General features: G+C 35.6%; 1 protein-coding gene across 7 annotated transcripts in view; it reads left to right on the top strand.

The window, feature by feature from the left end:
• CBLB (Cbl proto-oncogene B) overlaps nucleotides 1–18114 on the top strand; it is a 210238-nt gene that overhangs the window by 128348 nt on the left and 63776 nt on the right. For all 7 annotated transcript variants that reach the window (XM_053918331.2, XM_053918329.2, XM_053918328.2 and 4 more), the window contains one exon: nucleotides 6022–6225. In XM_053918331.2, the coding sequence (XP_053774306.1) occupies nucleotides 6022–6225 (204 nt within the window). The remainder of the gene's footprint in view (nucleotides 1–6021; nucleotides 6226–18114) is intronic.

Here is an 18114-nt window from a genome sequence, read left to right as displayed (position 1 = left end):
CAAATATTCAAAAGAAAAGCTGTTACTATGTTTAAAAAAATACCACAAGGAATAGTGTAATTAGTAGGACAAGTTTTGTAACCTCATATTAAAAGTTGAGACTTTTCAATTAGAGCAAATAGAATATTTATTGATTGTAGTAACTTCTTTAATTTGAAACTTGCAGCTTGTACAAAATAATTAAAATTTTTGTTGTATAATATAATGATAGTACAGTGATGAAAGATTAGGATCTTGAAACAGACTTCTATGATGTAATTTCTTATTCAGTCTTGTTTAGCTGTGTGACCTCCCTCAGATTATGTAAACTTTCAATTTTCCTTTTGGTAAAATGTGAATAATAACTGTATCTATCCCATAGGATTACATGAGTTAATATATGGCTAGTGCTTACAACAGTGCCTGGAATTTTAGTTATCACTGTTCCTAATATAGTAACTGATAGTATCACTTTAGGAAGATATCTCATGTTTCTGATTATTCTTAGTTTATATACACTGATAATTCTGCAGTTTTTAAATTCATTTCATTATAAGATAGAATTCTTATGGATACACAGATTTTTTTTTCAGATGCTAAGATATGTTTCCTTGGTTATCTTACTATATTTGTTTGCTCTTGAGAATATTTTATAGTAGTTACACCATCTGAAATTTATATAGCACTTTGGAAAGCTTACCCACCTCCCGCCATAGGCGATTTTATTTCTACATGCTGTGTAGCTCTGAGCAAACCATTTCTCATACCTATTTCTTCATTTTTTTAAATATATTTTATTGATTATGCTATTACAGTTGTCCCATTTTCCCCCCTTTATTACCCTCCGCCCTGCGCACCCCCTCCCACCCACATTCCCCTCCTTTTAGTTCATGTCCATGGGTCATATATGTAAGTTCTTTGGCTTCTACATTTCCTATACTATTCTTACCCTCTCTCTGTCTATTTTCTACCATTTCTACCTACCATTTATGTTCCTTATTCTCTGTACCTTTTCCCCCTCTCTCCTAACCCACTCCCCCGCTGATAACCCTCCACGTGATCTCCATTTCTGTGATACTATTTCTGTTCTACTTGTTTGCTTAGTTTGTTTTTGGTTTTGTTTTAGGTTTGGTTGTTAATAACTGAGTTTGTTGTCATTTTACTGTCCATATTTTTTATTCTTTTTCTTAACATTTCATATACTAAGGGCTTGGTGATGATGAACTCCTTTAACTTGACCTCATCTGGGAAGTACTTTATCTGCCCTTCCATTCTAAATGATAGCTTTGCTGGATAGAGTCATCTTGGATGGAGGTCCTTGTTTTCATGACTTGGAATACTGCTTTCCAGCCCCTTCTTGCCTGCAAGGTTTCTTATGAGAAATCAGCTGACAGTCTTATGGGAACTCCTTTGTAGGTAATTGTCTCCTTTTCTCTTGCTGCTTCCAAGATTCTCTCCTTCTGTTTAATCTTGGGTAATGTAATTATGATGTGCCTTGGTGTGTTCCTCCTTGGGTCCAACTTCTTTGGAACACTCTGAGCTTCCTGGACTTCCTGGAAGTCTATTTCCTTTGCCAGATTAGGGAAGTTCTCCTTCATTATTTGTTCAAGTAAATTTTTAATTTCTTGCTCTTCCTCTTCTCCTTCTGGTACCCCTATGATTCAGACGTTGGAACATTTAAAGATGTCCTGAAGGTTCCTTAGTCTCTCCTCATTTTTTTGAATTCTTGTTTCTTCATTCTGTTTTGGTTGAATGTTTTATTTCTTCTTCTGGTCCACACCGTTGATTTGACTCCCAGTTTCCTTCCCATCACTGTTGGTTCCCTGTACATTTTCCTTTATTTCACTTAGCATAGCCTTCATTTTTTCATCTTATTTGAGACCAAATTCAACTAATTTTGTGAGCATCCTGATTACCAGTGTTTTGAACTGTGCATCTGATAGGTTGGCTATCTCTTCGTCACTTAGTTGTATTTTTTCTGGAGCTTTGATGTGTTCTTTCATTTGGGCCTTTTTTTTTTTTTTGTCTCAGTGTGCCTGTTACATAAAAGGGATGGAGCCTTAGGTGTTCACCAGGGCAGGGCAACCCATACCTGTACAGTAAAGATATAAAATGCACTCTGAAATGAGCCTCGTGAAGTCCTGTGTATCCTCTCAGGCTTTCTGTGTATATTGTATATGTGTTAAGGCATGAAGTGTTTGACCATAAATTAAATTTTGTCCTCAATAATCATCCTGAAAGCAAATCAATTTTTTTGGAAATTTTTCTATTTTTCTGTCCTAATTGATTTGTTCTCAGGTTACCTAAATATAATATTTAATGCCATTAACCTACACAGTGATTTTCAACCTTTTTTTATCTCATGACACACAAAGTAAGTAGTAAAATTTTTCAGCACACCTCTTGCGGAACCCCAGTGTACCATGGCACACTTGTTTAAAATTGCTGAATTATAGTATTGAGGGCTGGCATAAGTCTGAATTATTCTATTATGAGTGTACTACATAGTTAAGTTTCAGATATAGTACATACTGATAACTTCTGTATCTTTCGTTTTGGGAGTATTTCTTACTTGAGGAAGTGAAATCTCCTTATTCAGTTAGAATGGTGGAGTCCCAAGTACTTCCTCTTAGCATTCTCAGAATGTTAATATGTTGGAGGCTAGAAAAAGGGGTATTTATTGGTCTTTCTTTTTCATTAACATATGCTTCTTGATTTTGCATTAAGCGCATATTGACAGAAACATCATTTTAATTATTGAGGCTCAATGCTGATGAGTTATATGCCTACTAAAGGCATTCTTCATGTATAGTCAGTCAACCATCTAATAGGAACCAGGGCAGAGTACCAAGGTGGCATTTGAAAATTTATGGTTAAACTTAATTTGCATATGATAGTAGTCAGTTTACAGAGAAAGAGTAATGGGTTCATATTACAGTAAATACCATTAAGACACATTCAATGTAATCTGTTTGCAAGTCAAAAAGGATGTATATTGTAGCTGTTTTTTTTTAATCTAGTGAGTAATATAAACTCTCAACAAAGATAACGCTGACAGAAGATGTCTTTTCTGATATATACTCATAAGACTGCTACTCTGACACATACCACTAATTTGTATAGCATTTTAGAGAGGAGAGGTGGAGTAGAACCTAAATTGGGTTTTGTAATAGACTGTTTCCAGTCTTTTTCTTGTACTATCAGGATGCTATTATTGCCTTTTATCTCCTTCCCTTTCCAAACTTAATCTTTTTAGTTACCCTTTGTTAGGAAATATATGACATAAATTGTAAGACCCCTTAACAAAAAAAAAATGCAAATTGACCTTGAAGGTTCCAAGAAAAGCATCGGTAGTCAAATACAGTGGCTCACACATTCTAAGCAGTGCGCTCAAAAATAGTATGACTACGGTGTTTTAGGTTGAGTGGACTCATTTTTAGTTATAATAATTGTATTGTAGTTAGATCTTAATAGATTTTGTATTTCTGAGATATGCACACTAAAACATTTACAGATGAGTTTATGTAATGTGTAGGATATGCTTCAAATAGTCCAACAGTGGAGGGACCACGTAAATGTATAGATGAAACAGGATTGGGCATGAATTGATAATGGTTGAAGTTGGGTGATAAGCACACACAAATTTATTAGTTTGGCTAAAAAGTCTGTTACGTGTTTTCCGTACAATAGCTCTAATAGTGCTTAATTATCTTTAACTTTATCTGAAACCGTTTTGTTAGATTGTATTGTGGTAGCTGTCATATCAGCATGCATTTAAAAAACCAAAATTAGTGAATTTTCGTGTAGTCATTTTAATATTGAAGGTGGAGGAAAATACACAACATTTTTGGGATATTATGATTTATCATTTCAAAAAAGGTAAAAAACCAACTGAAATGCAGTAACAAAAGAAAAGATCTGTGCAGTGTATGGAGAAAGTGCTGTGACTGATTGACCCTACAAAAGTGCTTTGCAGAGTTTCCTGGTACTGTTGACATTCTGGCCAAATAATCCTTTGCTGTGAGGCTGTCTCATGAATTGGAAGATGTTTAGCAGCACCCCCGGCCCCTCCCAGTAGAAGCCAATAGTGGGAAATAGATGGCATACTCAAAATATCCAAATCAATAAGTTAATGGTAAAAATGAAAAATGTGTCTTTTATATTATGGAAAAATGTAACAGACATTGTGGCCAACCCAATATAACACTTTCTGCTTTTGTGTGTTTAAAATTTTCTGTAATCGTTTTTTGTTCTGTTTTTTTTAATGTATGAATGAAGTAGGCCCCAGAGTACTGCTGTCCATCCTTCATATAGTAAAGACACTGGGAACATCAGCTCTTTCACATCTTGCTCTTATGTATTACAACTGTCTTTTTGAAATCACACAGATCAGTAAGAAAATTCCATGACAGGCACACAATATGGATCCCTTTTAACTTTTATAATAAGGAGATTTCACCCAGATGACAACATGTATTGAATATGCACTTAAAATTAATGTTCTTGTTATCAAAAGATAGGAGAAAGACTTAGTTTTGTGTTAGAAAATATCAATGTAAGATAGAAGAATTAAGTTTCAATTTTATTACCTGTAAAGTATGGACCAAATAATATTTAAGTTGCCTCGAAGTCCACCAGACCCGAACCCGTGTGGCCAAAGACAGAGAAGGATTTTGTAGTAGCGTGTCTGTATTGTTTTTCACCACTTTAGTCAATTATTTTACCATTCCAAGATTCTTGCCCAAATTATTTAACAGTAAATAAATAAGGAATGTTGCAATTTCCTTTCATTAACCAATCCAAAAAGTTTTTCTTTTTATTTTGACAATATCTGGGGCAATGTGGATGTTCACCGTGTTAATCTGAGTTACATTTGGGAAGAATAAACTGCCTACCATGGGATCTGCCTCAGAGGCGTTGTTCAGTAACTGTCCCCTGAGAGGAGGGTGGAAATGCCATCCCACTGCTGATCTGAGTACCTCCGAGGGGTGGGGCAGTCTTGAGTCAAGTACTGAACGGTTTCTTTAAAGTTGTTACTTCCCTTTGCATCCCTTGTCTCATCTTTAAAATGGTTCTAATTCACCCATTTCTGCCTTTAATGATTTTATGATTTTTACTGTTTTTTAAATTACACGCTACTAAAGTCACAGTATAATGCAGAAACAAAAATATAGTAGCGGATGCATACACTATCTGTCTTTTGTAAGGCAGTACTAGCAACGGGGCAAGAAAACAGTCTTGCCCTATTTTCCTGCCAATTATGAATTCTTAGGGCAGTTGTATTTGAGAAATGGAATTGGGAAACTTTGAATAAAATCTTTAATAATCACTGTAAATACATTTCTGTTGTAAAAGTATTTGCACAGATCTTTCTGTAGTGTGGAAGGGGACAAAGGGTGACACTAACATCTCACGTAGTAGTATATCCCACATGGGCTGTGTCAGGACGTCAGGCTCTTGGGACAGATGATGGCTTCTGAATATAGAGTTACTTTATTTTTCCCACTTACAAATCAAGATTTTAAAAGACTAAGGCAATTAAAGTAGCAGTATTTAGTCATAGTTTTATGCACAGGAACTTTTCCAGAGTGGATTTTAAAATGGATTGTTCTAATTGTTACTATTATTTTATTTATAATAAATTGTTTTCAAAATGTTCTTTTTATAAAATATTTGCTTAGTACCAGTGGCTTTTGGTAAACAGGGACATGATTCAATTTCCAGTTTTCTGCAGGACTGAAGTTTTGATGCGTTAATATTATAAGTGAACCTTCAAGAAAATTAGGTTAGGCTACTTTGCTTTGGCCAATCAAATTTTTTTTAAAGAAAAAATTTTAAAACATGAAATTTGATGTACTGAACATTTATCACATATTTTAGCTTTCTATTCTACTCTACTATCTCTTCAAGACAGACCTTTTCCCACTGACTAGCCTAAAAACTTTTTTGCAACTTCTTTTTATAGTTACAAAACATTGGCTCCCCCCAATACTATTTTATTTGAACAGAGACCAATCAGCACATTTGTTTGTATTTGTTCAGGAGTCAGATGGCCAGGGCTGCCCCTTCTGTCGCTGTGAAATAAAAGGAACAGAGCCCATAATTGTGGACCCCTTTGATCCAAGAGACGAAGGCTCCAGGTGCTGTAGCATCATTGACCCTTTTGGAATGCCAATGCTGGACTTGGATGACGATGACGACCGAGAGGAGTCCTTGATGATGAATCGGTTAGCAAATGTGCGAAAGGTAAAACTAGAAAACATGGGTTCAATTAGGGTGGCATGTGGAGGTGAAAAAGAAATGATGCTGGCACAAATGGGGTATGACAGAGTGTGTTTTGGAAAGAAAGATTCAGGCATCAAAAGAAAGGGGAAGATGGAAGTGATGTGGACAGAATGATGAATTCATGCACTGTGAAAGAACTGTGGACTCACAGACACTCTCACTCGTTTTAGACTTCAGAATGGGAGGTGGTGAGAGCTTTCGTGTGGAAGTGTACATTATCTAAGACTGGCAAGAGGAGATGTATGAAGAAAAATTTAAGGAAGAAATACTAAAATTAGAAACAATGAAACTGATCAAAAATAGTCTGTTGAAGTCTAAAAGATGTATCTGATAAAGTCATTTTCTTCCCAGAAAAGCCAGCCTTCTGTTCGGGTACTAAGAGGTCTCATATGGTTTACCTTTGTGCATTTACCATAATCTGTGGTTTGTTTATCAATATTGCCAACTCAGAAAATTGATTTTGTCAGTTCATGGAGAATGGATCCTATTGCCCAGTTGGAGTTTATGTAACCAAGCTCACAAGAGACTAGTCAGTGAATCGGAATGGGAATTGAGTAATTTGCAAACCAGGCATACAATGATCAAGAGAGCTGGACTCTAGATATCAAGCTATTCTCTGTACAGTAAGATAAATGAAATTCAGATTATACTCCGAACGTTTATGCTCTCAATATCAGTAAAACGGCAGTGAGAGAGATGAAAGGGCCTGCAAATACTGTGTGAAGTATTCCTCCTGACTCAGGGAAGGCATGGCTAGTCAGTCATGGCCCTCATCCCCGCCAAGTTCAAACTTTGCCTAACAGCCCTATGGAACCTCCATTGCAATTCATCAAGATTTGGCAGGTAACATGAAACCTATTTGCTATCTAGGTAGAGTAATGATAATGTGTTAGAGCATCAGATTCTATTTGCCATATACATTTATCACTCTTGTAGGGAAACACTTGGTGCAGAGAACATATGTGGCTATTCAAATATAAATTTAAAATAATTAAAAGGTAATAAAATATAAAAATTTTATTCCTTAGACACACTTGACATGTTTTGAATGCTCAACAGCCACGTGTGTTGTGGCTACTATATTGAACTCTACAGATATAGAACATTTTTCTGTAGGTGTTGAAATATGTAATAAAGATATATGTAATAGAAGTATCTATTATCCTTATATCCAGTAGATAATTCTATAGGATAGAGATTCATTAGGTCACTCCTGCACTGCAGGCTCTTATTGGAAGATGCTAAGTCCTGGTACAAAAGATCATACATTTAAATTTAATGACCTAATGGTCTTTGCTTTATCTGGATATATGACTATGATCTAGCACTGGAATCAGCAAAGTATGCCCTGTTTTTGTTTGTTTTTCTGTGTGCTAATAATGATTTTACATTTTAAATGGTTACATATTTAAATGATTTTGTAAGTACCTACGTATTTAATTGATTTTGCGTCTTGGCATGCAGAGCCTAAAATATTTACTATGTGGCCCTTACGAACACTGCAGTCCCCAGGTCTCAGGCACTATAAGCAGGTAGAGAATGGTATTGAATGCGTGGGTAATCGGGAATGAGGGAAAAGTGTTTGAAAAGCATGCAACAGTTCAAGTAGTTTAGTGACTCCGATGATCATTTTTTCTAGCTAGCAAAAAGGCATTTCAATATTCTTTACCAAATGGAATTTCTTCTTTCAGTGATTCGTGTCAGGGGAGGGGAGTGGGACATGAAGAATAATTCTTTCAAGAATTTTGTATACTTTACTGCTTGGGGCGAAGCAGTATTTGCCCTGTGTGATTCTGGAAAAAGTTGCAGTCTTGGCCTGTCTTCCACTGAGTGAAGTGGAAGTTTGAGCTTTGTTCAGCAGTGGCTCTGGCAAGTGGAAGGAATGACGGGTAGCACAAAATGCGCAGAACTCTGGAAGGTGACTCCGGTGGTTTGCCCTGATCTTCCTACCGCTCTCAAGGTTGTGCATGTTTTGTTCTCCCTGGCACACCGGTGAGCTTTCTGTCAGGGGAGCTGAGGGATTTTTACATTAATCTTCTCTCTAGTTTATGTGAAAAGGAGAATGGTGCTTTCAGACGTTACTGTTCCAAAAGCCCCACTTCAGTGGCGTGTGTGGCAGTCAATAGTACCGTTTAATAGAACTTCCACTGCAGTCAGTGTTCCTTCTGTGCATTCCCGTGGCAGGTAGATATTGGAAAACTGTGAAGAACTTGGAATTACTTATTCTTAAGTTGAGGAATCATTTGAATGAAATGTCTTGATGTGCACTGATCTGCCTCTAGTCAATTAAACAAATTGTCAATTTTATAATATTTCACAAATCACTGTCACTTAAATGTCAGTAAAATCTAAATCTTAATGTAGATATAAGCATCAGTTCTTTCTGAATAACTGGCAAAAATATTGCTATGACATTATGTTCCTACAACACTCAATATGTACTTCTATTTCAGGAGTTACACTAAATTGTTAGAGGGCTGTCTTCTCTTTTAGACTATTAATTCTTAAGCCTAGGGTCAGCTTCTTGTCTACCTTTGTGTTCCCGGCACCTAGACACACTCAGTGTTATCCACGAAGTGAAATAATGAATGCACATGCATGCTCACATGTTCTTCAGGGACGGTGACCTGATTTTACACTGCTTTTTGTCTTTGTTCCAATCCAAAGACTGAATATATGTGTACAATACATCAAATTATAGATTTTATTCAGTTCTGTCTTGTAGCTGAGTTTATAAACATCTATCACGTCATCATTTTGACATAATAGCTCTTCTCCTGGAATTTTCCTCCTCTAGGGTTCTTTTTTTAAAAATTGATTTGAGAGAGAGAGGGAGAGAGAGAAACATGTTGTTCCACTGTGTTCATTAGTTGACTCTTGTATGTGCCCTGATGGGAGCTCAGAACCCACAACCTTGGTGTAACGGACGACACTCTGACCAACTGAGCTACTTGGCCAGGCACCTCCTTTAGGTTTTTTAAATCATTCTTTTGCCTCATTCATTTAATTTTTTTATTTTTCCCCTTTTTTATTGTATTTTTTTCCATTACCATTTAGTCTCCTTATACCCCTCTACGCCACCCCCTTAGCACCACACTGTTGTCCATGTCCATGAGTCCTTTTCCCTTTTTGCTCAGTCCCTCCACGCCCTACCCTCCCTCCCTTAGCTCTCTGTTATATCTGAATCTGTCTCTCTTAGGCTTGGTTTAGTTTAGTTCATTCATTCATTTTTAAATCATTTCTTTTTCTCAACTCCAAGAGCGACTGCCAGTCATTGTCCAGAAGAATGATTTCAATTTTTCATCTGCTTTTTAAAATACTCATCTTTCTCCTCTTTTATGAACAAGTCGATGACTATATTGTGGAATCTTTTTACCTATCTTAAGAGTATTTCCTTCTTTAAATTAGTAATGCTTCCATCATGTCATACATGACTGAGTTCTTTATGTATTCCCGTTACCATGGTGACATCCCACAGCTGGAGTTTATAAATAGTAGCATACTAAACATTAGACTTTATTATTGTAAGTTATGTATGTGTAGTAATGCTAACCTTACAGAAGCAAATAGAACCTACAAATCTATAATATAGTATATATTTGTCACCTTTCTTGATACAGACTATTTTATGATTTTACCTAGAAGATGTTTTAGATTTTGCTTAAAACTGTACCATTGCCTGTGTTCTTGATCTGTGAGAATTTCTAGGATGATTGGATCTGATGTGAGCCCTCAAGGGAATTCCAGGGTGTGATTGCTAAGATCACACCCTTCTCTCTGACTTCAGTGCGATCAGAGCTTAGAAAGGGTATCTGTTGCTAGTCAGAATTTTCTTTCATTTTGCCAAAGGTGTAAAGAGGCATCTTAAATAGTTCCTTAGCCGTTATGTTGATAGAATGTATTATTCACCAAGTACATAAAATTACAAGCAAAAGAAAAAAATAAAGATTTGCATACAAAATAAATATGTTGACAGACTGGCCTGGTATATGAATTCCTTTGGTCTTAAACATTTTATTTTATTTTTTTAAAGAGTACATAAAATGTAAATGAATTGCCATATAAGAACAAAAACTGGTATGGCTATAGGTCAAGGGAATTTTTAAATTTTTTTATACATTGATCTGATGTTGTCGTCACCAAGTAAAATACATACTACTTGTTAAAAACTTAACATACCATTTAATTCTTGCTTTTCCTAATAAGTGTAAAGAAAGGATCCATAGTATTTCTAATCTTGAGGTAAGAGTTTGTATGTACAGATCAGTGTCTTTGAAGTGTTTGCAGAAGAGTGTTGCCTTTTTAACGTGACTCAGATTCCAACCGCAGGGCTCAAGCCTATGCCGAAGCAGTAATGACAAAAATTACAACAAAAGTGAAATACAGAAATAACAATAAACATTCACAATGTAGTTATTCTCCACTATGGGCAGTTCTGTCTGCTAAGGGTGTTCAGAAATATGTGGGGATATTTTTGGTTTTCACAATGACTGATGGGTGGGAGGAAACCACTGGCATTTAGTGGGCAGGGCCAGAGATTGGAAACGCCCTGCAACCCAGGGCAGTGCCACCCGAGAGAATCATTCTGACCTCCTGCCGGTAGTCCTCACTTCTCGCACTGTGCACACAGATAAAGTCAGGGATGACAGTAAGTGGTCCCGAGTCACAGGTACATGTTTGCCCTTGAACTGCGTTAGGTTTACTTATGTTCCTAAAGCTCTCTGTGCAAAATAGTATCATTTTCTTTATTAGTATGTGGTTAACCAAGCCTTGTGCTATATGATGTTTTAGGGGATCTTGAAGATACTGTTATGTATTCTACAAAAATGTTTTGAGTATGTGGTAGTTTAGGAGAAGCAAGCACTTGAAATCTCGTAGTTGGTTGGCCACCTGTGGTGGACTGCGAGCTCCCGGAGGGCAGAGGCCTCGGCTTGCTCTTTTCATCGTCAGAGGCTGGCACAGTATGACGCATCCTATGCCAATGAGAATTTTTTTTTTTTTTAATGAACAGTGTTGACACTCTTCCTAACTGTACTTTTCTTAAAGCTATGATCCCTGGCATCCATCAACCCGGGTTCATATTCTATTTTTGTTGGTTAATTTCTGTGTGCCTTGCATTGGTAATTCAGCCCCCCGTGCCTCAGTGACCTTGTCTGTGAAACCCTGCTTCTGAGGTCTGAGATTCAGTGAGTTCATGTGTAAAGCCATTGGAACAGCGCTGGTACATAATAACTGGTGGTGTTATTAACATTAATTTTTTATATAGTGTTACTTAAGACTCCTGAAATATTGCTGTACTTCTGAGAATTAAATATCAGTATTTTTGAAATGTTTATGGACATTTCTTTTTCTTTTAAGTACTGTTACCTGTCATTCTTTAACAAGAATTAGACACCAAAACTGTATTAGCTCGGCAAGCAATTGGCTGTGTTTTCTAACGTATCGATATCTATTCATAGTTACGACTTCATTGCATAGCCTCATTAAAATGATGTACTCAAAAGCCATCTTTTATATTTAAAAGTCAGAGAAAATGCTCATTTGAATGAGCTCACACGTTTTATTTTCTACATATGTAAATTGAAATGGTTAAGTATTCTCTAAAGTAGTAACTAAATAGTACTTGCGTATTCTATACCAGCTGTACTTGATATTTTGGAACAATAGGGATTTCACATGAGAGCATTTTTCAGCAACTGAAGTTTATTCCTTTAATTCTCAGAATGTTCTTGTTTTTCAGCCATTTTATGGAAATATTTCTGAATTATATGTCATTCTTACATGACTTCTCAAAATTGGTTATGCAGCTGAGTGAGCCGAAGGGCACGAGGAGCCCTACAGTCAACATGACGTTCTTCTTGAAGCTTACACTTTGCTACAAGATCTAAGGGGAGGTTGTGCGAAGAGAGGGGGACCACTGATTTAAATGAAAGTCACATATATTTGGATCAGAATGCAAAGTTCGTAGAAATGTTTAAAGTACAATATGAAACTTCAAAGAATTATTAGTGTTATGGAAACTAGTACCTAACCTGGAGATTATGTCCTCGTAAGAGGCACTTCAAGGAGAGGCAGTATAGCTCTGTGTAGCTGAGTGTTGAACCTGTTAACAGAGCTGTGCCCTTGGGGTTATTCCACTTGTGAGGCTGTTTGTAACTTCTTTCAAGTAGACAATTGGCAATTTTATTGACCCCCGTTCCGGTCAAACCTCAATATTTCTCCAAGTATATTTCAGTTTTCCTCTTCATTGCTTCTAATTTGTGGTATCTAAAAATTTGTAAAAGTTACTAGTGAAACATGGATGATAATTTAAAACAGTAAGCCTCACTTGACACACAAGCACACATCCATGTTCTTAATAAAAATAGAAAGGTGCCTGCATTTCCTTCCTACAGGGCGAAGTGCAGCAGGGTTCTCCGCGCCCCCAACTTCGAGGGCGTTTTCTTGCTGGTGGTGGTTTTGCTTTGTTTTATTCTGTGTGTGTGTGTGTGTGTTTTTAAAGACTTTCAGAGCACTTTTAGAGCAGGAAAATTGATGGGAACATACAGAGATTTCTTATCCATCTCCTGTCCCAATGCATACAGAGCCTGCCCCGTTATCACCATCCCCCACCAAAGTGGTACATTTGTTATAATTGATGAACCTGTATTGGCACCTCATTAATGCCCAAAGTTCCTAGTTTACATTAGGGTTCACTTTGGGTGGTGGTCATTCTCTGAGTTTGGACAAATGTTTAGTTATGAATATACATTTTAGTATCATGTGGGATATTTTCACTGCCCTAAAAATCTGTGTTCTGCCTGTTCATCTTCCCCACCCCAGTCCCAGCAAACTTTGGTTTTATTAATGTCTCCCCAGTTTTCCAGAATGTCATGTAGCTGGAATTGTCCAGTATGTAGCTTTCTCAGATTGGCTTCTTTTACTGAGTAATATGCGTTTAAGGTCCCTCCATGTCTTTTCATGGCTTAATGTGGGTCATTTCATTTTAGTGCAAAATAATATCCCATCGCTTGGATGTGACACATTTTATTTATCGACTTACCTACTGAAGGACATCTTGGTTGCTGTCGGGATTTGGCAGTTAGGGATAAAGCAGTGGTGGACATCTGTGTGCAGGGTTTCTGTGTGGACAGAACTTTCCAACTCCTTTGGGCGAATACAGAGGAGCATTGCGTGGCAAGAGTATGTTTACTTTGTACGAAACCTCCGTCTACTAAAGTATCTGTGCTAATGCACTTCCACTGCGAGTGAGTCAGTGTTTCTGTTGCTCCCGTCCTTGTCAGCATTTGGATTTTGGCCAGAAATGTGAACTGTGGTATCATAGTGTTTTAATTTATATTTCCCCTCTTGGCATATGAGCAGCAGCATCTTTTCATATGTTTATTTGCCATCTCTATATCTTCAATGAGGTTTCTGTTAAGGAGTTTGTCCCATTTTCAATTAATTTTTAGTTTTCTTGTTGTTGAGTTTTAAGAGTTTTTTGTATATTTTGGATAAAAGTCCTTTATCAGATGTATCTTTTCCAATTTTTTTTTCTAATCTGTGGCTTGTCTTTTTTATTCTCTTGATAGTGTCTTTTGAGAGCATACATTTTTTTTAAACATTTTATTTTTTAGAGGCGGGGGAGGGAGGGAGAAAGAGAGGGAGAGAAACATCAATGTGTGGTTGCCTCAAGCACCCCCTACTGGGGACCTGGCCCACAACCCAGGCATGTGCCCTGGCTGGGAATCGAACTGGCAACCCTTTGATTCACAGGCTGGCACTCAATCCACTGGCCCAAACAGTCTTGATTACTGTAGATTAATAGTAAGTCTTGAAGTCAGGTAATGTCAGTCCTTCAGTTTTGTTCTTCAATATCCTGTTGGCTATTCTGGGTCTTTTGTCTCTAGAAACTTTGGAATCAGTTTGATGATATCCGTAAAATAACTTACTGGGATTTTGACTGGGATTGCAGTGAATCTATAGATCAAGTTGGGAGAACTTTTCTTGTTCACTTTGAGGTTCTCCCTAAATTCCTATAAATTGAGGCTGCTGCAAATATGACTCTGGATAAGCAGGAAATGACTGTATTGTTCTCATACTACATTCCTCAAATGAGCTTTTGTTTATTATGTGAAATGGAACAATGGTACAGGTACTCCAAAATACACAAACATAAATCATTTATACTTATCCTATAAAATTCATTACATATGGATCTCTGTGTGTGGGTAAATGTTCCCGTAATGGATACTTTCTAAATAATACTCTGTATGGGCTATTTTTTAAAGACTTCAGGTTTGTTATGTTCACAAATTAATAAGGGAAAAGAAGAACAAAGACAATAGTTAGTAGAAAGGAAAATAGAATATTACATTTTTGTGATAAAATTCATTAATTTTCATGCATTTAGAGAGCAATGTTGACCCTCTAACAGCCCTTCTCATCATTCTTATAATGTGTGTCTCTCTCTTGCTCAGATATGAGAATTCATTAAGTGAAAATCTTGTTAGAAATATTATAATATTGACTTTGGTTGTCTCCGGGATTGTCAGAAATCTCATCTTATTACTAATTGGAGAGTTTCCTCTTGTCCCGTTTTTATTAATAGCCTGGCTGGGTTTGAGGTTTCTTACCAAATGTTTTCCCATTTCCATAATAATGGATCTTATTAAAGCTTTTATAAAATCACTCCTTAAAAGGTATGGATAAAAATGAAGAGTGACTAAACTAGAATGAATCCCTGATTATTATTGGTAATTGCTGAGTATGCTAAGACAGGCTTTTGAGTACTTTACTCTTTGGACCTTTTCTCTCAGAATTTTCTGTTAAAATTACAATTTTGGATCCCTTTATTCATTTTGGTAGTCATTAGTGTCCTATTATAAATGCTAAATAATTATGTAAATTTTGTCAAAGAAATGAAGAATAGTATTTATACATTTCAGGAAGCTAAGACCTGGGGATACTTGGTATGTAGATAGAAAGAAATCAAATATAGTCTTTAAAATGTCTGGAGCACCAGGATTCCAATTTCTTAAAGACATATTCATCAGCTACTAGTACTAAAGAACTGATGAGGAATTATTAGAGAAGTATGCTGGTGTGCTGATAATACAGGTGTCTGTCTGGCTTTTGCATTTTGATAGGATTTGAAATGAAAAAAGGACAGTTTAAAGTTCTGAAAGCAAGTGTAATACTAGAGAAAAGTGAATATCACCTAAAATCAGGGTAAAGGAATAGAATTATACAAATCAGCTATTCTGTGACTTGAAAGCAAGTTTCCATTCTTTGCAGCTCTTGCAGTTACCTTTACATATAAATGAATTTTAATATTGTGCAGTAAATTATGTCCACATCCTGTTTCCTATATTTTACTAGCTAACTTTTGCATAGCTTTTTATTTTGTTATCCTAACTTAATAAAGTAGATAGATAGAGATGAAAGAATAACAAAGAAAGGAATTCATTTAAGTCAGTGGCAAAAAGGACAGGATCCTTTTAAGAATCTCTTGATTAAAGACCGTTTATTATACTAATTAAATTTTACTTATTCATTAGCAGATTAAAACCAGAAGAGCAGAAGTAAAATCTCTACCATAAAATAATTAGAAAAGAAATTAAACTGAGGAAAATGTATTTATGGCAATTATAACATAGGTTTACTATCCTAAATATATAAAGAGCTCATTCATGTCAATGAGAGGTAAATAAAATAATATGATTGATAGTGGGACAAAGAACATAAAATGCGAGTAAACAAGAGAAGAAATACATATGGCAAATAAAAATTGTAATTTTTTCTAATTATTTGTTAAAAAATTCAAATTTAACATTACGGTGGGCCATTAACATATCAATCAAGTATCAAGTAAACAAATTTAAAACTAAATATACTCTCTATGCTCTTGAGGATTGTGCAGTGGTAACAATCACTGGTAAATAAATTGGCTTTACCGTCAGAATATCAAAAGGCTCTTATGAATGTTCCTAATCTTTTACCTAGTTAGGAGTTTATTTTCCTATGCTTGAAGTTTTCTAGGATTTTTTTCTTTGAAAAATGAATTGTATATGATCAAAGATTTCTTTCTGTTATTACCTTGTAATTAAGAAAAATTGAAAACAGCATTAGTGTTCATAGCAAGGGTATAGTTATGCAAATATTGGTATATCCATATAATTCACCCTTTAAAATTAAATTTATGAAGAATGTTTAGATTCTTTTGGTATAATGTTAACCAGTGTACAGTAGACTTAAAAACATATATGTGATTAGGAACTATCTCCAATGGCTGTGTGCACATGTTTTCAAAACATCTATATATCTTTCTGTAATTCCAAAATTTTATGCAGTGAAACCATGTTCTTAATTATGAGGAGGAAAAAATGAAATGGAAACGCAATTGAAAACATAGAGTGTAGTGCCCCAACCAGTAAAACTTCTTTATTATCTTAAAAAGTTTGACAACATACATCCCCCAAACTCATGAATCTACTCTTACTCTTTAACTACTTCTCCTATTATTAGTAGTAGTTTCTATGCTTAAGGCAGTTTTTAGATTAGTAATATAGACAGATAGATAGATTAGATAGATAGATAGATTAGATAAAAATATTAAATTCAGTTCTAGATTTTTGTGGCGATGGCCAGTGTTAATAGCAAGCAACACAACAAGCACTTCTATTTGACTTTGGAATGTATTACAAGAATTAAGCCTAGAATATCTGTTTAAGTATTTGATTTTTTATCACTATTGCTTTGTTTATGCCTGATAGTGAGAAAAATTGTGGAGGACAAAACAAAAAAAGGAGGGTGGGAACATTTTGTTTAAAGATAACTTTAAGAGCGTTCTGATAGTGAGAATGAGCAAGCTTTGACTGGAGATACAATAGGTTGTATATGTCACTCCTATTGATATATCCAGATAGTCAGTGTTCCTAACTATATCATCAAAATAAAAATTAAATGTTTTATAGGAGCTTTTATTTTATCATACTTAATTTTATTAACCCATAAAGTCTCCAGAAAATGGGTTAACCTGTAATCTATAGGGAACGATAGCAATAGGTGGTGATTTGTATAGGACTACATAGCATTTTAAAGTTCTGGCCAAAAATAGGAAATATGTGTATATGAAGTTGGATTTTACAATTAATTATGTGGTTTTCTTTAAACAAAGAAAAACCTAAATCTTTATAATCAGTTGGCCTGAGAACTTTTGACAGCCACACTTGAAATTCACATTCCAATCAAGTAAATCTCTATTAACAAAATACTTACCTGCTGTTGTTCGTGATTTAAATAAATGCTTTCTGACTCTTCTACTCGAGACATTTTACGTGCATGTCTTAAATATGTATCTTTATACAGCATAGAAATGGCAGTGATTACCTGGGTTGTTGGACAAATCAGTAAGAGGTGATTAAGTTAGCAAAGTTCGCAGTCTTAGAATGGAAGCCTGAGGATCGGTTCCAGTTTTGTTTGTTGTTTTCACCCAACAACGCCCTATACGATGTATCAGAAATAGAGGAAAATAAATGACCTAAGTGACTTTGGGATGAGCATTGGGTCTGTGGAAGAAGGTGGAGTGAAAGGCTGAGGGGAGTGTCTGTTGAATCCATGTAGAAATAATATAAATCAGTAGACTAAAGATGACTGCACATATCCCTTCATCACATCTTGGCTTTAGAGACATTTGCTGTACCTGATGATACCCTATAACAGGGAAATTCTGATAGTCTAGAAGTTAAAGTTCTTTAAAAGACCATTAAAAACTCAAATATTAGATAAAGACAGAGGTGTAGTTAAAAGAAGGAATAACTTGGATCTACATTAAATCAGTCTATTTTGTTTTTATTTCTTTTCAGAAGG

The sequence above is a fragment of the Desmodus rotundus genome, chromosome 2 (genome assembly GCF_022682495.2).
Source record: "Desmodus rotundus isolate HL8 chromosome 2, HLdesRot8A.1, whole genome shotgun sequence".
NCBI lineage: Eukaryota > Metazoa > Chordata > Mammalia > Chiroptera > Phyllostomidae > Desmodus > Desmodus rotundus.
The sequence above is the reverse complement of the archived record's forward strand: the minus strand, read 5'-3'. Positions and strand labels throughout refer to the sequence as shown.